This window comes from Dipodomys spectabilis, unplaced genomic scaffold (assembly GCF_019054845.1).
Source record: "Dipodomys spectabilis isolate Male_0828 unplaced genomic scaffold, ASM1905484v1 ptg000673l, whole genome shotgun sequence".
NCBI lineage: Eukaryota > Metazoa > Chordata > Mammalia > Rodentia > Heteromyidae > Dipodomys > Dipodomys spectabilis.
This window is the reverse complement of record NW_024871350.1, coordinates 175448-201662: the sequence shown is the minus strand read 5'-3', so window position 1 is coordinate 201662 and position 26215 is coordinate 175448. Positions and strand designations below refer to the sequence as shown.

The following is a 26215-nucleotide window of genomic DNA, read 5'->3' as shown; positions in this document are numbered from 1 at the left end:
TACTAATTTCATTTCCTTTGGTTATTTATCGAGGAAGAGGATTTCTGGATCATGTAATAGTTTTATTTAATTATTTTTCACAAATCTTCATACTGTTTTCTTAGGCTGTACTGATTTACAGTCCTACCTACAGTTTAAGAGTTCTTTTTCCTCCCCATTCTTATCAGCAATTGTCATTTTTGTGTTTCTAAATAATATTTCAACAGGTGAGATGATACAGCATTATTGTTTTGATTTGCAATTCCCTGTTGGCTTGTCATGTTGAATATTTTTCATATGCTTGTCCATTTTCCTGTTTTTTTAAGTCCAGGACCAGGACTTGAACTTGGTATCTGACAATTTCATACATTGGCTTGGTGCTCTGCCAGCAGAGCCATGCCTCCAACTCCTACTTGTCCATTTTTATTCCTTTTTTTGGGAAAATTTTGTATTCAGATGATTTTCATATTATTACTTAATTGGATTTTTTGCTATGGAGTTTTGGAGGTCTTTGAATATTCTGGGTATCAATCCCTTGTTAGATATATGGTTTGTAAATATTTTCTCCTATTCATATATTTTGTCCCACCCTGTAAATTTTCTTTTTGTCATTATTGATTTTTTTTCCATTTGATGTTTAGTAATTTTACTTTATAACTAATAAGACATAGAGGTGATATATAAGAGTATTTTAAGCAGAGTGGCCAATTCTTTTTTCTTCTTGTAAAGTTGTTAAGGTCTCCATTTTTCTCACTTGTTTCTACCATGATAAAATTATGTCTGTGATCTTTACTATAGCTTAATCACTTTATCAATAACATGTCAGTGTAGCCAAATGGAATGGCTTTGTTTTTTTTTTCAGACTCAATAATAATGTTTACACCAAGATAACTAACTGAGATGTTTGAATTCATTATTTGTTTTTTGTCTTGTACCATAGAAAAAGAAGTTCATGATCATTTAGAAATCTTTAATGCATTCATTCTTGTAATATCATATTATTTTAAGAGTCCTAGTTAATATTATAATAGAGTTAATTTGATGTATATATAAGACATAAAGTAGATATGAAATATCAACTGACATCCTTATCATTCATGTGATTTTTTTATTACTTAATGTTTGGCTTCCTTTTCATGTGTTTTAAGCCTACTCATACACATTCTGGGGAAATTTGTAACTTGAACATTAGATGTCTTTAAGGTGTATTTTCCTGCTGTTTCATTATTTGATTGTGTGTATGTGTGTGTATGTGCGCACACACACACACATGCGCACGCGCACGCTGGTCCTGGGGCTTGAACTCAGAGTCTGAATGCTGTCTCTGAGCTTTTGTGCCCAAGGCTGGTGCTCTACCACATGAGCACAGCAGCACTTCTGGCTTCTTTTTGGTGGTTAACTAGAGATAAGAATCTCATGGATTTTCCTGCCCAGGCTGGCTTTGAACTGTGATTCTTAGAGCTGAGCCTCCTGAGTAGCTAGGATTATAGACATGAGCCACAAGTACTTGACTAGTCATTTATTTTTTTTTTGTTGACATCAACTAGTTGTACAAGGGGGTTTCATTTTATTTATAGTCATTGATATTACAAATAGTAGATGCAAAGAATTCTGTTCTTAATGTCTTCTTAAACAGAGCTTATGTAATAATTACCCAGAAAACTAAATGACCTTTTCCCTTCCATATTCTTTTCTATTTCAAGTCAGAAAGAAGTAGATATACCAGGTGTTTATGTTATATACTCAACCCTATTCTAAAGCCATTTATTTTTTCTTTTTTGGTGTTCCCTAATTTCAGACAAACTACTTAGTTTAAAATATTGCTTAATTGTTATCTTTAAGACTGTTTCTAAATCTCTTATAAGGGCTTTATCTGGTCTCCTGAACCTTTTCAATAAAGTACTTCATGAGCAGAATGCAATATAATTTTAAATTTGCACATAGTTTCCTTACAGAATAATTTAGAAATATAATTTGACCACTTCCCAGGTCATACAATAAACCAGAAATGCTGAATCTCACCTTCTGGATTTCCTATATTAATGCTGTGATGTTCAGCTCTAAATGGCCATCCATTTAATCATGGATAGAAATAAAAAATCCATAATATTTAGTATGAATAAATTCTGAATAATGTGTACATTTTGTATATTTTGGAAACTTTTTAAGCAGATTTTGTTGTGTTTTTTTCCATAAATAATTTCTTAAGATTATTAGACAAATACATTTGGACTTCAGTCCCATAGTTTAAGCGAGGGAAATGTAATCACTATTGCCAACTAAGTGGAATCAAGTACCTTCACTTAAATTAAAAATTGAGAGTAGCATGACGAAATCACAAGCCACCATTCTTCCTGTTGGAAGAATTATTTTCTACTCCCTTACCTAAGGAATCAACTTAAATATCCATCAACAGACATTGGATGGGTTCCTCAAAAGACTTCATATAGAGCCCCCCTATGACCCAACAATCCCACTTTTGGGCATTTACCCAAATGTTTACAAACAAGACCACACTAAAGTTACCAGCACAACTATGTTTATTGCAGCATTATTTACCATAGCTAAGATATGGAACCAACCCAGATGCCCCTCAGTAGATGAATGGATCATGAAAATGTGGTATATATACACAATTGAATTCTATGCCTCCATCCGAAAGAATGACATTGCCCCATTTGTTAGGAAATGGAAAGGCTTGGAAAAAATTATATTAAGTGAAGTAAGCCAAGCCCAAAGAAACATAGGTCCCATGGTTTCCCTTATTTGCAATATCTAGTATAGGTATGAGTCAAGCAGAAAAGGTCAGATAAGGTGATGTTAGGGAAATGAACCCTAAGATATACATTCAAATGTTTTTTTTCTTTCATGCATTTGTTTCTAACACATTTATAAGATTATTTCTTTGTTGCTTTGTATGTCCCTCCCCCACAGTATAACCCCTGCTTTCACTATATTTGATGTCGGTATAATTTGTGGAGGAGATGGGGAAAAACAAGTCGTTTAAGGATACCCGTTGCAACAATGAGAAGTACAAGTTGTCATGTCGAAAACGAACTTTACAACTTTGGTGCTGGGGGGGTGGGGGAGGATTGGTTGGGGGGGTAGGGGGAGGCTGGGAAGGGATGTGAAGGGTAAACAAAGGAGGAGACTGCAATGCTTACTCATTATCTTGCCCATGTAATTGTAACCCCTCTGTACAGTATGTTCACAAAAAATAAAAAAAAACAGACATTGGATGGATTAGGCTATGTGTAATACAATGGAATGATATTCAGCCATAAAAAAGAAAAATATTATTTGCAACAAAATGGATGGAAGTGGAAAACATTTAACTAAGTGACAAGTCAGACACAGAAAAATTAATACCACATATTCTGTTATGGGTGGAAGCTAGAACATGTCAATCTGAATGTAAAATAGTGATAACTATTTCAGATGATTTACAGGAGAGGGTAAAGAAAGGGACTTTGGATGGTGAGTAGTGAAACAAAGTTCAAAATATTAGTTCTAGGTGATGGTACATGCCTGTAATGCTAGCTACTCAGGAGGCTGAGACCTGAGGATCATGATTAAAAGACACCCTGAGCAGAAAAGACAGTGAAACTCCTATCCCCAATTAACTACCAAAATGCCTGAAGTGGAGCTGTGGCTCAACTGATAGAGCACTAACTTTGGGGAAAAAAGCTAAAAGACCATGTCTAGGCCCTGAGTTTAGGCTCTATTATCAACATAAAAAATGTCAAAGGAGGGGGGATGTAGCTCAGTGATAGAGTGCTTTCGTAGCAGGTGCAGACCCCTGCCTTCTCCAGCACCACAAGAAAACAGAACAAACAAGCAGAGGTCTTGTGTTTAAAAGACTTCTAGCTCAATAATTTGATACTGCAATTGTAATAGAAACAGGCCAGGATTGTTGAAGCTATATACTGATAAACTGATAGAAGTCATTTTTATCCAGTAAAACAGGCTTTTCTAATCATACCTGGGTTAGCATAATTGATATAGATATATATATATATCATATATGTATGATATATTATATATATATATATATATATGTAGTCAGTCATGGAGCTTGAACTCAGGGGCCCTGGGCAGGGTCCCTGAGGTCTTTCTCTCAAGGCTAGTGGCTAGTCCTCTACCACTTTGAGCCATAGCTCCACTTCTGGTTTCCTGGTGATTAATTGAAGGTAAGAGTCTCACAAACTTTCTGCCCTGGTGGATCCTCACATCTCATCTTCCTGAGTATCTACGATTACAGGCATGAGCTTCCAGTGGCCAACAATATATATATGTATATATTAAATAGCCATTATTAAAATCTATGAATCATCTTAAATTCTCCTCTGCTTACCTAACTTGGTTTGTTATTGAGATCATTAAATACTTGAAATTATTTATTGTGTTTTTATTCACGGCTAATCAAATCATATTTTTCAGCTTATATTTTAGAACATACCTTAAATGTTTTTCACTTATCTCATGTCCTAAATTTACTTTTTTGGCCTTAAGTATTTTTTTCTTTTTTTTTAAATTTTTATTTATATTTTATTGTGAAAATACTGTGCAGAGGGGTTACAATTACATGGGCAAGATAATGAGTACATTTCTTATTAAGCATTGTAGCCTCCTCCTTTGTTTCCCCTTCCCAGCCTCCCCCCAACCCCCCAACCAATCCTCCTCACCCCCCCACCAAAGTTGTAAAGTTTGTTTCGACATGACAACTTGTATTTCTCATTGTTGCAACGGGTCCACCTGTATCCTTATTTAAAGGACTTGTTTTTCCCCTTCCCCTCCACAAATTATACTGACATCAAATACAGTAAAAGCAGGGGTTATACTGTGGGGGAGAGACATACAAAGCAACAAAGAAATAATCTTATAAATGCATTAGAAACAATGGCATGAAAGAAAAAAAAACATTTGAATATATATCTTAGGGTTCATTTCCCTAACATCACCTTATCTGACCTTTTCTGCTTGACTCATACATATACTAGATATTGCAAATAAGGGAAACCATGGGATCTATGTTTCTTTGGGCTTGGCTTACTTCACTTAATATAATTTTTTCCAAGCCTTTCCATTTCCTAACAAATGGGGCAATGTCATTCTTTCTGATGGAGGCTGCCTCCATCATGTCCTAAATTTAATATAGGACTTAATTTGTTTGAAAATCATCTGGAAATGAAAAAAAAAATCTCTGAAGTCCTTCCATTTGAAATATTCTTTTCTTTTGGCAATACTAGGGTTTGAAATCAGGACCTTATAGTTGCTACTCATATACTCTACCACTTGAATTTATGTCTCCAGCAAGTTCATGTTCTTTCTAGTTGTTATTCATATCTTGGGAATTTTGAAAGTTTTTTTATACTTAATAATGGGGCAGCAACAGCTGTTTTATTCTACTTTATCTGTGATATGATTATAGATTTGTTAATATTTAATGTATATTAATAAATTCAGAATTTTATTTGAGTACTGGTTTATGTACTCTTCTGCTTTTACAATCTTATTAGGAAAATGTTATATACTATTCATAAAAGTCAGTTTATATAATGATTGATATTAATTTTAAGGCCTTTTTAAGTTGCTGTTTGAAAGTATATTTTAAATTATTTTTATTAGTATTGTCATGAAGCACAGATTTTATTTTATAAGTAAACTTGCCTTTTCTTCTGATCTTAAGTTGTCATTCTAAGTTTCTTTTAAACTTTTCAGTAAAAGAGCAAATAAGACTGAAGTTTTTCAAGAGTTTTTTAAAAGCCCAAATTGTGTGTCATATGTCATTAAATTCTGTTCTACATTTAGTACCAAAAAGTAAATGTTTGTTTTGATGTTTTCTGTTTTATGGACACAATCATATATTTTTACTTGTGCTATATTACATAAGCTACATATGGCCTTTTGAGTATATGAAAAATATATTATAAGCCACATCAATCCTTGAATACATCAGTTATGTTTTCTTCACTAGGTTGCACAACAAAACATACTTTGTTGACTAGACTGCACATCAAGAATCTTTAAAAGGCATTTGGAATAAATTTGCCTATTTATATAGAATGAATGGCTGCAGTGTGTGATAGTGTCAAAATCTTGAAGAATAGACTTTTTAACCAAGTGTTTACGTAGCTTTGTATTTACATTTAAAATGTGCAAAAAAATGTGCAATCTGTCACCATTGAAAGAATCATGCTTATAAATAGGGAGGGGTTATCTTCATAAAAATTTAGAGTAGAAGAGGTCTTGCGGATGATCTAATCCCACCCATTCTATGTAATCATAAGAACATGGAGGCTGGAGATATATCCCACACAGCCATGAAGATACAGAGAGCAAAGTAAACAGACTCACACAATTATCCTTTGTACATGCCTTGTCCTATCACTCAGCTGCTATAAATTGGACCTATCACTTTTATATGTGCTCATCTATGCCTTCTGGAATGGAAAAATTCATGTTTCAAAACAATAACTCAGTTTTCCAAACTAAGTTTTGGTGAACTGGGCATGCTGTTTCTTTGTGTCCAGTGGGAACACCCCCCCCCCCCCCCCATGCCCAAACCCTAGGAGTTTCATAGGTGAAGTCCAGCAGCCCACATCTATATACCAAATAAGGAGATAATAATGGTAAAGGGTAGAAAAAGGAGGTTTATTATATTACTCAAGACATGAAATAAGTAGAAGTAAGCACTTTAGCCCATCTTTTGCTAACTTAAAATGAACATTAGCTGTATTTGATCCCAGTGCCCTGCATTTTGTATATCCATTTTTCTAATTTGGGGAGGGGAAGGGAAATAACAAAATATTGAAACAAGGATACAGGTTCACCGATTGTAACAATGAGATGTACAAGACACTATGTTGAAAATGAATTTTACAACTTTTGGGGGTGAGGGAGAAGGAGAAGTTGGGGAGGTGGGGAGGGAAGGGGTAGTAGGGGAAAAACAAAGGAGGGGGTAACAATGCTCGATAGGAAATGTACCCATTACCTTACTCATGTAATTGTAACCCCTCTGTACACTATATTTACAATTATATATATATGAATATATGTATATATACATATATATTCATAAACTAAAAGAATTGGGAGGAGGGGTTGAGAGAGACATATTTAAAACAATTCTAGTCTTGTCTGAGCCTATCTGACCCTTATCTATCTTAGTCTTTGTTTCCAGGGGAAAATACACAACAGAGGGGCCTATCAGTTGCACTGGACATTGATGAAAACGAACTAAGCAACTCAAGGGCAGCTATGGGAGGGAGGGAATGAGAGGGAAAGAGGGAACAGCTGACACTAAACAAAAGGAAAAAAATGTACATATCACCCAATGTGGGAGAAATAGCTGTATTGTCAAAGCTTATAGAATTCAGTAACTTTATAGAGCATGATAATGACAATTTGCCGTGTGAAGGTTAAAATTACATTTTGTGACTTGAATTATCACTATCCCACAATACTGAGAAATTTCTAAAATTTATGTAATAACTAAATCTCAATGAAAAATATCTTGCTAGCAAAAAAAAACTTGTTCTATTAAACTGGCTATAGTTTAAAGAAGTACATTAACATTTTCTTATATGTCCTGAAAATATGAGTTCAGTTCAGCAAGTGCAAACAAAAAATTTCTCATAATGTCACAGTACCACTATACTTAATTTCATAGTACCACTATACTTAATTTCATAGTGATTGTTAGAAAGGTAAAAACATTGGTAATCTGAATCTGGATGTCTGTTCATTAGTTCAGCTTACACACTACATTATTAATTGGCCCACAGATTTAAGGTATAAACAACTATTTTTTCTCTCTATACTTCCTGCTTTTCCTATTACCTAGGTGTCTTCCTTGCATTGGTTTCTCAAAAGCATTTTGCTTTTCTTCTACTCTGAGATTCTTGACTACATTTTTATTTTTCATAAGGGTTACTTTCAAAAGGGGATTATTAACCTTTATATGTTGTAAATCTTTTGCAGAGCAAGCTTTACAAATAATTTTTCTTGGGCTGGAAGTGTGACTCAAGTAGGAAGAGCCCTTGCCTAGAAAGTGCTAGCAGTGTTCAAAATCCCACATCATAAGGAGAAGTTACTGCTTCATCACTTGAGGGGAACAAACCTATCACTGTTGCCTGGTGGGAAGCCTAAGCTTTGGACTGTTCTCTTCCTTGAGGGAAGTTTTTTGTTTTTTGTCACAAATGATATGGCTGTAGCATTGCCTGTCTGAAGGGCAGATTGCTTTGTGTCACAAGTTACTTATGAAGAAAGCCTGTCTCTGTTCTTATAGATTTGTAGGACTAATATGATAACATCAGTCCTTTATTTTTGTACTGGTCCTGGGGCTTGAACTCAGAGCCCAGGCTCTGTCCCTGAACTTTTTTTTGCTTGAGGCTAGTGCTCTACCACTTGAACCACAGCTCCACTTCTGACCTTTTTGGTGGTTCATTGAAAATAAGAGTCCCATGCACTTTCCTGTTTAGGCTGTCCTTGAACTGTGATCAGGCTCCTGAGTAGCTAGGATTACAAACATGCACCATCAATGCCTAGCTAACATCAGCCTTCTAAAACTCCTCAGTGGAACCTAAGCAGGGAAGTTTGGTACCAACTAGCAACCATTTAAAAAGAATTAAAGTACAGAATTTTTAAAATTCAGGCAGTAAGCTTCTAAGTAGTAACATGTGCTTTTGAATTAAATAATATTTGTACAAAATTAGTTGTCACACATGTTCAGATATTATTAAACATAAAAAGTAGAATTTATTGAAATACCTAGAGTCGAACATCTAGACAATGACTTTTGTAGTTATGCCTTGTGAAAAGTTCTTGTATGTCCTTGTGTCAGGCTAACCTTTTGCAGATGATGACAGTCACACAATATTATTTAGTGACTGAGGTCAGTGTGTTCCTGGGCAGATCACCTGGGCTTGAATTTCAAATCTGAGTTTCATGTCTTCCTTTTACTAATTGCATGATTTGCCAAAATCTGTTTCACTCCGCTGTATATCTGTGTATTTTCCCCTGTTTCCCTCTGATTCGGTATCCTTCTAGCTTCCCTCAGATGTGCACATATATACCATATATGTGGTCAAGAACATGGAGTCATTTAGAAATGATACAACAGATTGAGTGGAGGTCCTTTGTTTCACGAGTCCTGTTTGCTTTGTCAGATCTCCTTGCATTTTGGATTTAACATCCACGTATCAGGGAGACCATGTACCCTTTGTCTCTTTGGTCTTGGCTTACCTCACTCAAAATGATTTTTTCTAGTTCTGTCCATTTCCCTGTGAATGCCATTTTTTCCTTTCTAATGGCTGCATAATATCCCATTGTGTATAAGTACCACAATTTTTTGATCCATTCATCTGTATTGGGGCATCTGGGTTGTTTCCGTATCTTGGCTATTGTGAACAGTGCTACAATGAACATGGAGGTGCATGTGTCCTTGTATCCTGGTTCCTGTTGCTCAGGGTAGATGCCTAGGAATAGTATAACTGGGTCATTGGGGAGGTCTATATTTAGCTTTTTGAGGTACTTCCAGACTGCTTTTCAAAGTAGTTGTATTAGTGTACATTCCCACCAGCGAAGCAATAGGGTTCTTCTTTTTCCGCATCCCCACCAGCATTTGTCGTTGGCTGAATCTAGGATGTGGGCCATTCTGACTGGGGTAAGGAGGTATCTCAGGGTTGTTTTTATTTGCATTTCCTTTACAGCCAGGTATGATGAACATTTCCTCATGTGTTTCTTTTCCATTTTTTAATTCTTATTTAGTATGTTTTTTATTGTAAAAATGCTACACAGAGGGGTTACAGTTACCTGAGCAAGATAATGAGTACATTTCCTATTGAGTATTGTTGCCTCCTATCTCTTCTTCTGAGAAGTCTCTCCTTAGCTCCCTTGCCCATTTAATGATTGGTTTGTTAGATTTGGGGGGGGGGGTTATTTTCTTGATTTCCCTGTATATACTGGATATTAGGCCTTCGTCTAATATATTGCTGGTAAATATTTTTCTCAGTTAGTTGGCTTTCTTTCTAGTTTGGTAGCTATGTCTTTACCTGTGCAGAAACTTTTTATTTTAAAGTAGTGCCATTTGTTGAGTCTCTCCAATGTTTGTGACCCTGGGACTCTGCAGAAAGTTTCTGCCTGTGCCTGTAAGTTCAAGTGTCTCTCCTATTCTGTCCCACAGTAGTTTCAGAGTTTCAGGTTTGATTTTAAGGTCTTTAATCCATTTTGAGTTGATGTTAGTGTATGGTGACAGGTTGGGATCCACGTTTAGTTTTCTGCATGTGGCAGCCCAGTTGAAGAGGCTATGTTTCTTCTATTGTATGTCTTTGGCTCCTTTGTCAAATATCAGCTAACTATAGGTATGTAATTTTATTTCTTCTAATCTGTTCCATTGGTCTTCGGTTCTGTTTTTGTGCCCATAGCAAGCTGTCTTTGTTATTATAGCACAATAGTAGAGCTTGAAATCTGGCATAATAATCTCTCTTGCGTTGTTTCTTTTGCCTAGAATTCCTTTGGTTATTCTATGACTTTTGTTGTTGATATGAATTTTTGGATTGTTTTCTCTATTTCAGTGAAGAATGTCATTGGGATTTTGATGGAAATTGCACTGAATTTGTATATCATTTTTGGCAGGATGGCCATTTTCACAATATTGATTCTGCCTGTGAAAGAACATGGAAGGTCTTTCATTACCTGGTGTCCTCTTTGATTTCTTTCTTTAGGCTTTTATAGTTTTCACTAAATTGGTTATTTACATCTTTGGTTAGGTTAATTCCTAGATATTTTATTTATTTTTTGAGGTTATTGTGAATAGGCTTGTTTCCCTGATTTCCCTTTCTGCTTATATACTGTTGGTATACAGAAAAGCAACTGATTTTTTGTGGGTTAATTTTGTATCCTGCTACTTTGCCAAAGTGGTTTATAATTTCTAGGAGTTTTGGAGTGGAGTTTTGGGGATCACCTAAGGTATAATATCATGTCATCCGCAAATAAGGATAGATTAATTTATTCCTTCCCTATGTGGATCCTTTTAATGTCCTATTCTTGCCTTACTGGTCTGGATAAGGATTCCAAAATTATATTGAAGAGGAGTGGAGAGGGTGGGCATCCTTGCCTTGTTCCTGATTTTAGAAGAATTGATTGTAGTTTTTCCCTGTTTAGTATAATATTGGCTATTGGTCTGTCATATATGGATTTTATTGTTTTAAGGAATGTTCCCTCTATTCCCATTTTCTCCAGAGCTTTTAACATGAATGGTTGTTGTATTTTATCAAAAAACCTTTCCCACATCAATGGAGATAATCATGTGGTACTTGACCTTGGATCTGTTGATGTGATGGATTACATTAATTGATTTATGTATGTGAAATCATACCTGTATCTTTGGGATGAAACCTACTTGATCATAATGTATTATTTTTTGGATATTTTTCTGGATTCTGTTGGCTAAAATTTTAATGAGTAGTTTTGCATCTGTGTTCATCAAAGAGATTGTTCTGTAATACTTTTTTTGTTGGATCTTTCCTATGAATTTGGGATTTCTCCCTCTGCTTCTATTTCACAATAGAGCTTGCCAGAGTATAGGTGTTAGTACCTCTCTAAAGGTCTTATAAAGAATTTTGTAGTGAATCCATCTCGTCCTGGGCTTTTCCTTACTGGAAGACTTCTGCTTGCTTCCTCTATCTCATTATAAGTTATTGGCTTATTTAATTGATTCATTTCTTCGTGGTTCAGTTTGGGTGATTTGTATTTCCTTAATGAGTATAGATTCTAGAAATAATTCTTTATGATTGTTTGGTTGTCTTGGATGTTTGTTGTAATTTTTCCCTGTGTCATCCCTGATCTTATTGATTTGGGTCTTCTCTCTTCTTTTTTTTAGTTAGTCTTGCCAGAGCTCTGTCAATTTTATTAATTTTTTCAAAAGAACAGCTTGTTAATTAATTTTATTTATAGTTTTCTTAGTCTCTATCATTAATTTCAGCTCTTGTTTTGGTTATCTTGCTTCATCTAGTAACATTAGGTTCAATTTTTTCTTGATTTTCTAGGATTTTTAGTTGCATCATGAGATTATTTACTTGGTCTGTCTATTTTCTTGGTGTGTGCACTGAGAGCAATATATTTGTCCCTTAGAAATGCTTTTGCTGTGTCCCACAGATTTCTTTGTGATGTTTACTCATTTTCGTTGAATTGTAGGAACTTTTAAATTTCTTCCTTAATTTTTTCTGTGATCCAAGTGTTACTCAGAAGTGAGCTGTTTTTCTGGGTATTTGAGTGGTATCTACACTATGCTTTGTTATTGAGAACTAGCTTGATTCAACTATTGTTGGATAGAACACAAGAGATTATGTCGATACTCTTGTATTTGCTTAAATTCTTCATGTGAGCTATGATATGATCTATTTTGGAGAAAGTTCCATGGGCTGCTGAGAAGAATGTGTACTGGGTTATTGTTGGGTCGAAAACTCTGTCGATGTCTATTGAGTCCATTTGAGATATGGTATCATTTAATTCAGAGCCTTCCTTGCTAATCCTCGGGTTGGTAGACCTGTCCTTTGGAGAGAGTGGAGTATTAAAGTCTCCTAGTATTGTTGTTCTTGGATCTATTTTTTTCCGGTAAGTCTGAGAGTGTTTGCTTAACATGAAAACATGTTAAGCAAACACTCTCAGACTTACAGGAGTTTCTTTTTATCTTTAGCTGAGAGATGGGTCTCTTGAAGACAACAAATGGATGGATCTTGTTTTCTGATCCAATTTTCAGTTCTTTTTCTTTTAATTGGTGAATTGAGTCCATTAATATTTATGGTTATTATAGAGAGTTCATTTGCATTTCCTGTCATTTTCCTGCTTTGCTAAGTTATTCTTTCCTTTCCTTCTGTTTTTACTAAGTTGGTCTCCTAGTGATATCTGTCTGATGTGGATCCCTAATCTTGATTGTTTTCTTCAGATTGCATTCCCCCTCTTAATATTATTTGTAGTACTGACTTATTGTTTATGAATTCATTTAGTTTTTCTTTGCTATTAAAAATTTTAATTTCTCCATTGAATATGAATGTTAACTTTGCTGGATATACCAGTCTGGGTTGGCAGTTATTGGTTCTCAGGGCTTGGATGGTACTTTTCCAAACTTTCCTTGCATTCATTGTCTGTGTGGAGAGATCTGCAGTGAGAGAGATCCCATTGTAGTATAGCTCCTTCTTTGTTCTCTCCCTATGCAAAATCATTTCTTTGTTACTCAAATCTAGCATTTACTATGATGTGCCTAGAAGTCTTCCTCCAGGGATCCTGTTTGCTAAGTGTTCTGTATGCTGCTTTATGTAGCTGAGATTTTTATCCTTTAAGATTGGGGAAATTTTCAGCAATAATCTTATTGAATAAGTGTTGTATTCCTTTATTCTGGTATTCCTCATCTTCATCCACCCCAATTATACAAAGGTTAAATTTCTTGGCATGGTCTGCCTGTTCTTGGAATTCCCTTTGGTATATTTTGAATGTTTTTTCCATAGCTGTGACTTTTTTTTCCAATTGCTGCATGTTGACTTCAGTATCTGATATTCTATTTTCCATTTTACTTACTCTATTAACTATGGATTCCATTGTTTGCATGGAGGAAATTGAACCATTTATGATTTCTATTTTGGTTCTCAAAGTGTTAATTTCACCTTTTAATGAGGTATATCCTGCATCTATTTTTGAGTGCATCTCTTTTTTGATATCCTGATATCCTTTGATAATTTTTTTCTTTGTTCTTTAAATTTCTGATCCATTTTTCACTTTAATTCTTGGATCATTGCCTCTATCAACTCTTGGATGTAGCATTTGTGTTCCATTTCTTTTTCTCTTCACTGGAGTTCTTCCCTGGGTAGCTACTAGTCTTTGGGGGTGATTTGCTGTCTTGCCGTATTGATGAATCTTGTAATTTTGCGCTGTGATTTTCACATGAGGATTCAGGGATTATCAGAATTGCGTTCCAAACTCTGACTATTTTGTTAATATGTGACTGCCTTCGCTTGATTCTGGGTTGATTCTGTCAGTTCTTGAAGCCTGCTCTCAGCCCTGGGCTGGTTGAGAGGGACTTTTCCCAGTCTTGGTTCTGTTGTGGGGGAGGGGTCAACCTCCAGTTGCTATTCTGACCCATGTAGTGTTCATGCTTGATAGATTCTGGTGGGCAGACACACTCCACCCACTGCTGAGGTAGGTGCACAGTTCCTGACTTCAGTCAGGGATGGGTTGCTTGTGCAGCTTGGTCTTCCACCAGGGGCACACAGGTGGGGCTCGTTCAGCTGCCTTCTGGAGCCCACAGGCAGTTCCCGACTTCAGCCAGGGAGCAGTAGCCTAAGCTGCTCGGAATCCCTCCCAGGGGTGCTCTTGGCAAAACCTGCTGGGCTGGATGTATTCCACCAGTTGCTGGAGCCTACTTACAGTTCCAGACATCAGCCAGGGACTGGCAGTCTGAGCTGCCCCAGCTCCTGCCTGGTTGTGTTTGTATCACAGTCTTTTGGAGCCGACAAAGGGCAGTTCTGACTTCAGCCAGGGACTGGCAGCATAGGCCGCTGGGATTCCTGCTTGGGGAGACCCTTATGGAGCAGACTGTTGTAGCCTGTGCGCACAGCAAAATATTTTTGAAAATATGTTATCTTGTCTATTGCCACACCACTCTGAATACACCCAATCTCCTCTGATAATATAGTATCACATTCATACTTATTTTCTTTTGTCTTTTCCCTAGCAAACAGCAGTTAAATAAGAAAGAAGTGGTAAATTGAAAACTGACTGATGTGGACATTGGTGTTATTTAGGGTGTAGAAGCCACATCTCCACCAGAGTTAACATGCATTTGAAAAAGTTTTTTGAAGTTAATTAGGAATAATTTTGTTGTGAAATTCATTGTTTTTAATTCACTAATTAACTCATTAATTTTAGTGAATAAAATATTTGTCCAACATTTTCCTTTTGAAAAATGAATATTGTATATCATAGAGTATCCCCCAAAGAAAACACAAAGGGAATCATTGTATAATTAATGTAAAATGAATTAATAAATAAGCTATCTTTTTTATTAGGTTCTAAGTAATTCAGGACTCATCCTATGATATCACTTCCTTTGGTGAACCAGGAGAAGGAACTACAAAATTTGATTTTAGTTCACATGCATACTAAGTATCTCCCAAGTTATTCTTAGATAATTGAGAGTAGTTAAATTTGAAATGAATAATTTTCATATATGCATATAATGAATCTTATATTATGCTTATTCCTTTACTTCTTTATTCCTCTCTATTTTTTTCCTTTGCACATTCCTAGTAAGTCTCCCTTTTACTTTCATGCTTCTTTTTCTTTTCCTATGAGAGAAAACATAATCTTTGCTTTTCTGAGAATGGTTTATTTCACTTAACATGAAGAGTTCATCTTCCTTGAAAATTACATAATTTTCTTCTTTTATGGCTAGAAAGAACTCCATTATGTATAGCCCATTTTCTTTATCAAAGGGATGAATTTTGAAAATGAGAATTTTATTGTGATGTTGGCTTTTATGCTAAAATTTGAATTATCTTCACAGGGTTAAAAACATTTGTTAATCTGAAATAAACTCTTGGAAAATAAGTACCGTTTTACTAATTCAATAGTGGAAGAAATTTCTTAACCCTCTCTCTTCTGTAATGTGTTCTTTCTATTTTATCCTACCCTACACAAGCCCTAATTTTACTCATGCACTAAGCATTTTCCTTTGTACATAGGCCCGTAAGAGTTTTACCAGACTATATTTCATTTCTATAATGAGCCCTTTTTCCTCAATAGTCTGTAACCTAAACATTGTCCAAAGCCTCCACCACATGAAATTGCTAATGCAAACGAAAAGCAATTGAGAATTCCAGAAAGTCTATTGTAGATTATTTTGACTAGTGCCATTTTATAGACTTTCATATATAATTCAAACTAAACCACGAGTGTTTCCCCCCAAAAAATTTTACATAACTTGGTGATGAATCCAAGATTTGTTGTTAACTTATCAGCAATGTGTATATAAACAGATTCTTGTACGTTAGTAAATCCTCTAATTTTATCCTTTTTTGTTGTTGGTGGTGGTTGTGTGGGGCTTGAACTCGGTGCCTGGGCACATACCACTTAAGACACAGCACCACTTCTGGTTTTCTGGTGGTTAATTGGAGATCAGAGTCTCACAGACTTTCCTGCCCATGCTGGCTTTGAACCACGATCCTCGGATCTCAGCCTCCTGAGTAGCAAGAATTACAGGCATGAGTGCCCGGCTTTTTTGTTAGCTAGGGTTCTATTACAGCCCAGACCCATCTTGAAATCTCTATGTAGCCCATGTAACATGATCCTCCTATGTCAAGCTCCTGAATGTTGGAACCTTCTCTGTCCCATTGCTGGAGAGCAAACCCAAGCCTTGTAGATGCTAGCTGTCTCGTTAAAAAATAATAATTTTCTTACTTTTCTGTCTTATTTAAGAATTTTGTGTGTGTGAATAAATTTTTTCTTGAGTTTTTATACTCTATTTTAGAAAATTATCCTTGTGTCTTTATTATTCAGTTTTATTATGATTTCTTGTAGCTATTAGCAACATTTTCATTATTTAATTAATATATACCCTAATGGAGAAATTTTACATGTTTCCTTTTAAGACACTGACTTGCTCAACTCACTATTACTCATGATGCAAGCTTTGTGCCTTGGATTGGAGTAAAACAGAGTTATGATATGCAAGAAGTCAAAATATTTTTTTTACAGATTTGGTTCATTTGACTTGCACATCTTCTAAAACAGCACGTGAAGATTTAGAACCAGTTGTACAAAAATTATTTGGTCCATATGAAGAACCGGAGCTAGGTAAGAAAAGTAATTGGTGATTCATGATAGAAAGATAATGTACCTATCATATTTCTCTAAGATAATGCTTTCAAGTTGCTCAGACCTGGACTGAAATAGGTTGTATTCAGCAACAACTTCCACATTTTACTGAAGTAGTTGAACACAGTATATACATAAACATGGGGGAAAGTGTTAACTGTCTAATATTAAAGTAAATATTCTTCACAAACACAGAAACAGATGTGAAAAAGTAATCATATGCATACATGCATGCACAAGAAAATCAAGACTGTCAGGAAATTTCTCAATTAATTTTGGTATGGTGCTGGGCAGTTTACCTTATAACGCTCTTTTGTTGATGTTTTATAAGAGCGCATATATATATATATATATATATATATATGTATATATATATGTTTATCAAAAAGCTACCTTCCTTTAAAAAAAGATTTGTTCAACTGATGGAAGATTGAAATATTAGCAATATATAGGTACTTTGTGATTTGAAAGGATCTCTTATTGGATACTAATGATGTGACATTTACCTATCAAAGATAGACACAGTTCTTATTCATGGTGGAAAAATGTTTTTTCGATATGAATTTTTAACACCTCCCACACCAAATACAGGAGTGCTTACACCTGTGAAAATAGCAAATGTCGTGTATTTTGTGTATAAGTGATCAACAAAATAATTTGATGGATCTTCTTCATTTATATGACATGGAAGTGATTATTATAGCATTTGCATGCCTACTTGAATCTTGGTCACTTTCTTCCGTTAATATACATATCTTCATTTCTTTCTAATTAGTTATATTTGTTCAACTATTCTTTTTACTTGTAACTGTTAGGTTTCTGCTTAGCTTTTTTCCTGTGTCTTGTTTGTTTTCTTAATGAAGAGATGAGTTTATATTTACACCTAAGATAAATGGTACCATTTTCAAGAACTGATGTCATTGTAATCCATTTCTTTGTGAACTCTTTGAATCAAGTCCTTTAATCTAAAAAATTATTTTACTTTAGCATTTAATTTTTAAAATATTTTCTTCATTTGATAGTATATAGATGTTTGGATTGTTATTAAAATTTTGATTGTCAAGTTTTGTACATAATAATATTCCTAAACCTAATGGATTCATAGCTTTATCCTTGGCTTTATTTATAAATTCTTTATATAAATGGAATTTCTTTGCCATTTCTGAAATTTTTCATGATGGCTTTGTTGTAATTGCATTGTAATGGTCTCTGATAATACACTAAATTTGCATCTTGTATTATTTTATAATGCATTTAATTTTCTTTCTTGGAAATCAAGCCAGGAGAAAGTACATGTTCATTCATTAACATACTGTAGCCAGTGAAGATTTTTAAAGACAGATCTTAATGGTTAAAGTGATCCCATTTTGAAATGATATATTGTTTAGAACTTGAGTGAAATTCTTTAGTAAGAAGTATGTGCTCAGAGGGGTCCTCAGGTGCACCGAGGCACTGAAAAGCTAGTTTTCACTGACACATAGGCCTTTTTATCATCAGGATGAGGTAGTGGTCATATTTTAATTAAAATGTCAGAACAAATACTGTTGGAGTTATTGAAAATGAATCACCAGATAAAGTGAGCACTGGGCCATGGCAGGTCAAAGAGGCAAAGTCACCTGGAGAAGAGAACTCAATTCATTTTCCTGCCTAAATGAGAAGAAGGAACTTTATGAGCAATATGAACTTTTAATACATTAAAGTGCATTCTTCTCTTTAACAAAAGCCTTTTTTCCCACAGATTGGGGGCTTTTATTATGTTTTGATTATTTGACAACTGTCTGAAACCTTATGCTTGAGTATTACAAAAATTTTATGTTAAAACATGTTCCAAGGCTTCCTTTTCTTTTTTTTTCAATTTTATTTTATTGTAAAGATGCTGTACAGAGGGGTTACAGTTACAACAGTTAAAGTAATGAGTACGTTTCTTGTCGAGCATTGTTATCTTGTAGATTCCTTATGGTGCAATAAGCCTTTATGCAAATCAATCTATTCTGATCTTCCTTACAAGGAAGTTCATGTGGAATGGTAACTCCTTTGTACAACTACCTAAAAAAATAAATATATAGTTTTTTAAAAGATAATATTTTCTTTTACAGTACTTTTTTTTGGGGGGGGGGGTCCGGTCGTGGGGCCTGAACTCTGGGCCTGGGCACTGTCCCTCAGCTCTTCAGCTCAAGGCTAGCACTCTACCACTTGAGCCACAGCGCCACTTCCAGCTTTTTTGTTTTTGTTTATCTGGTGCTGAGGAATCGAACCCAGGGCCTCAGGCATGCAAGGCAAGCGCTCTACCACTGAGCCACCTTCCCAGCCCCTAAAGTACAGTACTTTTGTGAAAATTATTCAAGAAATTGTAAGGTTCTGAAAATATTTTCTATCTTATATCTTCCCTTATACATAGCAGCCAGAACCACCTATGCCCTGACTCAAAAAGTATTATTGTAATACAAGAACCATACTTTCTGGGCACCATCTTGAAATGCCTAAAATGTAGTGACATCATTCCACCATCTTTTTCCCCCATTTTCCCCCTCTTGTTCTACATGGCTGGTGTAATTACTCCATTTCATGTCATTGATTTCTGTGTCATATAACAGTACTTCCCAAAACCAAATTACCCTTACACCCCTACGCATAAACTTTGAATAAGTGACTGATAAGGTGTTAAGCACTTGTTTGGCTGTAAAAACAAGTATCTTATTTCACGGTTGGTGTTTTGGTTTTTTGTATGTATTTTGTTCTGACTGAGTGAGGGCTACTCTACTTTGACAGTGGGTAAAAACAACTTAACTAGGATGTTGACTCCCTCCATATATGGCAACCATCTCTAGACTATTTCTTGCTTCTATTTGGTTTGCCATGATTGCTTTTCTTCTACCTGCTTTATTCAGTACTTATTTTGTTTAATTCCCAAGGTTGTATTCAAACTTCTTTAGTCCTTCACGCTATCCAACTAAATGAAATGGGCTATTTCTTGGCAACTTGTAAGAGATACTTATTTAAAGCTCAACAGCTCTAATATTTTTGACAGTTGTGCACTTTACAACTCTGTTGTTCCTTCAACTATCTATCTGACTTCCAGATGAACTTAAAGAAAGATGAAGCAATTGTAACATATTTGGAAGTTTTAAGACCAAAATATAAACGCTCTCTTGTATCCAGAATATTTATCTTTAGCCTATACCAACATTTACCTTTCCACATGATTTCTTGTCAAAGCTTCAACTTCTGTGAAATCTCTTTTGTATGATCTGTTTGTTTATTAATTTCCCTTGATTTTTATTGAATAAGTCTTCCTTCTACGTGAAACTTTGATGAAGTATGTATAAGCTGTCATAGAATATACTTAGATAGGGATTAGACAATATTAAAGGCCTTCCAGCTAGACAGTGGCCCCGTTACTCAGGAATCTGAGACAGTAGGACTGGGAGTTCAAGGCCAGCTCGGGTAAGAGCAGCAAAACAAAATGAAAACATAAGGACTGTTAGTGTAGCTGTAGTTGTGGAGTTCTTGCCTAGCATACAGAGGCCTTGGGTTCAATCCTAAGTACTATAAAATCAAAACCAAGCTGATGCTGGTGGCTCATGCCTGTTATCCTAGCTACTCAGGAGGTTGAGCTCTGAGGATCATGGTTCAAAGCCATCCTGAGCAGAAAAGTCTCCATAAGACTCTTATCTCCAATTAGCCATTCAGAGACTTTGAGCTGTGGCTCAAAGTGAGAGCTAGCCTTGAGCAAAAGAGCTCAGAGACACCACCCAGGCCCTGAGTTCAAGTCACACACCTAACATAAAATTTTTTAAAAAGCCTTTCATAATGTAGTTCTTGTCTCTGCAAGTCTTCCTAGAAATATCCTTAAGTAAATTCTCTATAATTAAGTGAAACTAAGCTCTCACATGAATGTTCTAGTAGCCATATGGACTTATCTGTGAAATACCAGTGCTTTGCATTCTTTTATTTCGTTAATAGGTACCTATTGAAGTTAGTGATGCCTTAGGTTTGACCTTAGCATTAGATAGGGACTCCTTAAGAGATCACTTCTTCTAGTTAGAGTTTATCTTATCACACAGAAATAATTTTGGATATACAGTGAACTATAAAAGTAACATTTTTGGAATTCTTGCACTGGGGATATTTTAAATTAAGTCTAATCTTATTTATCTTGAATTGGAAAGTAGGGTATTTTCGTTAATTGAATACTGTAATTAGCTGAAAATTCCTCTACACTGATGATCAATTTAACAATAACTAATTCACTAGATAATTATACCTTTAGCATTTTATTTACCACTCACAAAGGGCCTCTTAAAATTGTATAATCTTTATAAACATCTAGTATTATCATTATACAGAGTTTAAATATCCATTCAGAAATCCCTATTGTCAATGAATAACAGTATTTTTTGTCTTTGCGGCAGAGACATAGTTATTAAGATAATAAGAAATAGACTTTAGGAATTGATGCTAATAAGATTAAACCTTTTTATAGATATACTGTACTTTGATTATGCTTGAAAGCTGGTTTAAAGCAATTCAGAAGTCACTGAGTATTTGTTATGTGCTAGGGCCTGTAGTAGTGAGCAAAACAAAAAAACTCCAAAAATCCAATCACACTTATATCCTTTTCTGTGTTCCCAGTTCCTGTGCCAGTGCCTACCATGCACGATAGAGACTTGCTGTTCAATGAAAGAACCTGTGTTCACAATGATATTTTCTCATGATTTCATTGTTGTTATTTCTTGCTTCCCATTGATGTTGTGATTCAATATGACAAAGCATTAGATTATTATTTAAAGTATCAGAGATTTAATCCAGTGCAAGCCACTTTTAATAATACCTTTAGGGAAATATCATTTGTAAGCTATATAATTTACCTGAAAATTAAGATTCTATTTTTTAAAAATATATATTTGCAGATATGTGCATTTTAGGATATTTCTGTCACATCATCCCTAGGAAAGAATACTTATACCTATCATTTACATCACCTTTAAAAGAAACCTTCTATCATCACTCATCCTCTATTTGCCCCTAATTTCCTCCAGCCTTAAGAGGCTACTAATTCTAATCTGCATAGATTTGCTCACTCTGGACATCTCATATGTGTATACTATTAATTTACTATATAATTATCAATTGGTATTTCATTTGTAACACAAAAGTGAAGTGATGTTATCATTTCACATCATAGGGATGATTTAAGGATGTGTGTCTTAGGGTTTTTTATGCTAATAAGATATAATAGAAAACCAAGGGAACAAGAATACTAAATCAAATTAACTTACTAATCAAAATAATTTTTAAAATTCAACTTGTTTTAAACTTTAAAACTCCATCATTGCTGGAAATATTTTACACCTATACTCAAGTTTGTGGATGTACATTTACTAATTGCTCATATATGCAAACTCCACATACATACATACATACATACATACATACATACATACAAAACTCTGAAATTTACTAAAATTTCCATAGCTTTCTTGTTTATTGACTATATAATGTATTGACAAGCTTTATGTGTTTTATGTAAGTAAAATTTATTTTTATGATTAGAACATGAAGAAATTGAAAAACCAAGAATTCTCTGGGCTCTCTACTTCAATATGAGAGACTCTTCAGACATCAGCAGAAACTGTTATAATGATTTACCATCCAATGTTTATGTCTGCTCTGGCCCAGACTGTGGTTTAGGAAATGATAAGGCAGTCAAACAGGTAAGGCTTTTGGTGTTTTCCAGTTTTAAGAAAATGTGTGGTAAGAATCATGAGGTGTTGTTGTTGTTGTTGTTGTTGTTGTTTTCTGTCTTGTGGGAGGAGGAGAAGGAGACGAGAAAAACATGTCTCATTTCACACTAATTAGTCCCTAAACTTTGTTTTTTTTTCTTGGAACTACAAGACAACATTATATGAGGTCCATTTTGGAAATAAGGATAGAAATTATAGAAATACATGTTCATTAAAATAAATGTACAGCCTGGGTGCCTGTGGCTCATGCATGTAACCTAACCAACTCAGGAGGCTGAGATCTGAGGACTGTGGTTCAAAGCCAGCCTAGGTAGAAAAGTACGTGAAATTCTTCAACTAACCACCAGAAAAATGCTGTAGCTCAAAGTTGTGGAGCGCTAGCCTTGAGCAAAAAGAGTTCATGGACAGCACCCAGGCCCTGAGTTCAAGCTCCATGGCTGACAAAAGTAAATAAATAAATTTATAATGCTGACATTCTGAGGAAGTATTGCTTCTAATAGAAAGTTGGCCTATGAGTGTCTTACTTGGAAATGTGTAGTCATTTCAAGACACATGTGTGAGTCATTTCAAGACAAATGTAATTATTAAGACATACACAATCAAATTTTACAGTAATCTTAGCAGTTTTTGTTCTTAGTAAAGAATGAATAACATAGGTTTTCACAATTATTAGTGTTATTATTAATTGTTAATGTTATTGTTATTAATGTCTTGACTTAAACTAGTGCTTACAGCCACTGAGGAGTATGATAAATCCAAGTGGAGGTTTGTGACAAGTGATCCCAGGCAGAATTATGAAGGGGTGCAGGCCAAAAATAAAGTATGAGTCCATTAAACAGAAGATTCGTATGCATATGCAAATATACTTCTTAAGAGAAAAAAAGCAAAACTTATTATTTGAGACACAATTCCGAATATGTTATCATACAGATGTGTTATCACATATGTTTATCGAATCCGTGAATGGCTAATATAACATCAAGACAGCTGATGGCAGGGACTTGATTTCATTCCCTCCAAGAGCATGGGGATTTTTTAGTAGCCAACGGAATCTTGAACCTTTCATTTTTTAAAATAAGTGTTTTATTGTGAAAATACTGTACAGAGGGGTTACAGTTACATAAGCAAGGTAATGAGTATATTTCTTATCAAGCATTGTTGCCTCCTCCTTTGTTTGTCCCCTACCATCCCTTCCCTCCCACCTCCTCAACTACACTCCCCACCCCCTGCCTAAATTGTAAAGTTCGTTTTTCAACATAGTGTCTTGTACATCTCATTGTTGCAGTGGGCCAACCTATATCCCTATTTAAACATTTTGTTTGTTCCCTGCCCCTCCCCAAATTATACCAACATCAAATACAGTGAGGGACATACAAAGCAACAATGATGTTAAGTGAAATGAACCCCAAGTGTTCTTTTCTTTCTTGCTATTGTTTCTAACGTATTTATAAGGTACCATGTGATTTTTTTTTTGTTGCTTTGTATCAACCTTTCATTTTTAATCATAGTGACAAGGTTCTGAATGATAACCATGATCCAGATGTCTAAACTTTTTCCATAATTATTGTATTTCTTCTTTGGAGTAGTAGTCTTGGAAAACCATGTTCAGCCAATGAGAGCAAACAAGAGCAAGTAGTCATATCATTCTTCTATGATGAGTTCTGTTACTATTATAGGAACACAAGATGGCCCAAGATTTCCATTTGTGGCTTTCACTGGTAACTTCAATTTAACTTTGATAGCCCCACTTTTTCCAAGAAGAAATTGCAACTTTTTAGCTAACTAACTTAGGTTCATTTATCTGGGAATCAATTTTATTTTTTAAAACTAAAATGGAAAGCTTTTAAAATAAGAAGTTGTAACTCAAGTGCTAATGTGGTCAAAACTACACGTCAGAAGATTATAATTAAGGGAGGATTTTTATCACAAAATAATTTTCTTTCCATGAAGTTAATGTTCAGTGGTAAAGTGTTATCAAAGTCAAAAACAGTGTAATGCTAGTTTTGAACTAATTATTATGTGCTATTAAACGTTAGTTGTTTAAAATTTGTTGCATATCTTTGACACTCATATCAGTTTGGGGAAAAGTATTATAATTTCTATTTCATAGCATATTGATGATATTTATGTCTAGTTTATTTAGATGAGTGAAATTCTAATGCCAGTTTATCACCCTATGGTTAGCTCCTTCACCACTTGGTTATTTGTTTCTTACATGTAGAATATTTACAAAAGAAGACTATTTACAAATGAAGAATATTTACAAAAGCTCCTCAGAACATTCATGAATTTAGCAACACTTATAGTTGTAACCGTAATCGATGATACTCTACTTGGGCTCTGTTGAAATAGAAGATGGATTGGGATATAGCTCAGTGCAAAGCACTTGCCTAGCAAGTGTTACATCCTGGGTTCCATCCCCAGTACCAAAAAAAAAAAAAAAGACAAAAAATAAGAAACAGAAAGTAACATTGCCAGGATTTGACAATTGTTTGCACTTAGGATATAAAGACAAAGAAGAACTTTGACAGGCAGACGAGATAGACATGTGACCCCTAAAAAAGTCATTAGAGGAAATGAAGGGTCACATGAAAGCTTTGACCTAAGTCCTGCAGCTTCTATTAGAGGTTAAGTATCTCTAACAAGGACCTATGGTGAGTTCCCAGGATAAAGAGTAAAGCCTGAGCATTCTCCAAACCACATAATTACCAAATGACATAGCAGCCTTTTCAATCTATTCAGTGTATAAAGATTATTATACACAAAGAATACCATAGGTATGAAAATATTGTATAAGGAAATTATATGTAAAAATATTGAGATATTATATTTCTCTGTTGATATATAATATGAACATACCTACATTATCAATAATGTATCTGATCAAGGTGTACCATCTTTGAAGAGCAGACATGACTGCGTGTATATAATTAGAGGTACAAAAGTCACAGGATTGTGAAAAACCAATTTTAGTAGGTCATTGGTACTTGTGAATTATTAGAATCCAGTTAAAGAAATGTTAAGAATGCCAATTTTTTGTAGATAGTACCAGAATTTTTGTGTTTGGTAAGCTTATGTTCAAAAGTTCTTCTGTTTATCATTGGCCAGGCTGAAACACTTTTTCAGCAAATCTGTCCCAATGAAGACTTCTGTCCTCCTCCACCAAATCCTGAAGACATTATTCTTGATGGAGACAGTTTACAGCCAGAAGCTTCTGAATCCAGTGCCACGGCAGAGGTCAGCTCAGAGATTCCTGTTGAAAATACAAACCTGGGAAACCCAGAGGAACCCTGTGAATAAAGTATATACACCAAACTCCATTCCCCGCTTTGGAACTTTTTCCTGGCCTCAGAGTTTTCTTGCTACAAGGAGTGGTTTTTTTAATGTTCAAAAGCAAAAGCCAATTGACATATAGAAGTACAAGAAACAACTCAGAGAACTCCAGAGGGGAATTTTCTTTAAAGAGAACATTCCAGGAACATGAAATACTTGTAAAGCACATTGATTTGCCTGTTTTCAAATACCAAACCTAGGAAATTGGCAGATAAACATTGTAAATGGATGAATTCCCAGGAATATTGTTATGGATATGAAAGTGATCCTATGCATTGTTGATAATT

The 26215-nt window shown here is 34.9% G+C and overlaps 1 protein-coding gene across 1 annotated transcript in view; it reads left to right on the top strand.

The window, feature by feature from the left end:
• Positions 1-25974, top strand: part of Chm (CHM Rab escort protein) — a 184463-nt gene extending 158489 nt beyond the window's left edge. The window contains exons 13-15 of the mRNA XM_042672181.1: positions 16732-16830; positions 22405-22565; positions 25704-25974. Coding sequence (XP_042528115.1) covers positions 16732-16830; positions 22405-22565; positions 25704-25895 — 452 coding nt within the window. The 3' untranslated portion in view covers positions 25896-25974. The remainder of the gene's footprint in view (positions 1-16731; positions 16831-22404; positions 22566-25703) is intronic.
• The last annotated feature ends 241 nt before the right edge of the window (positions 25975-26215 follow it).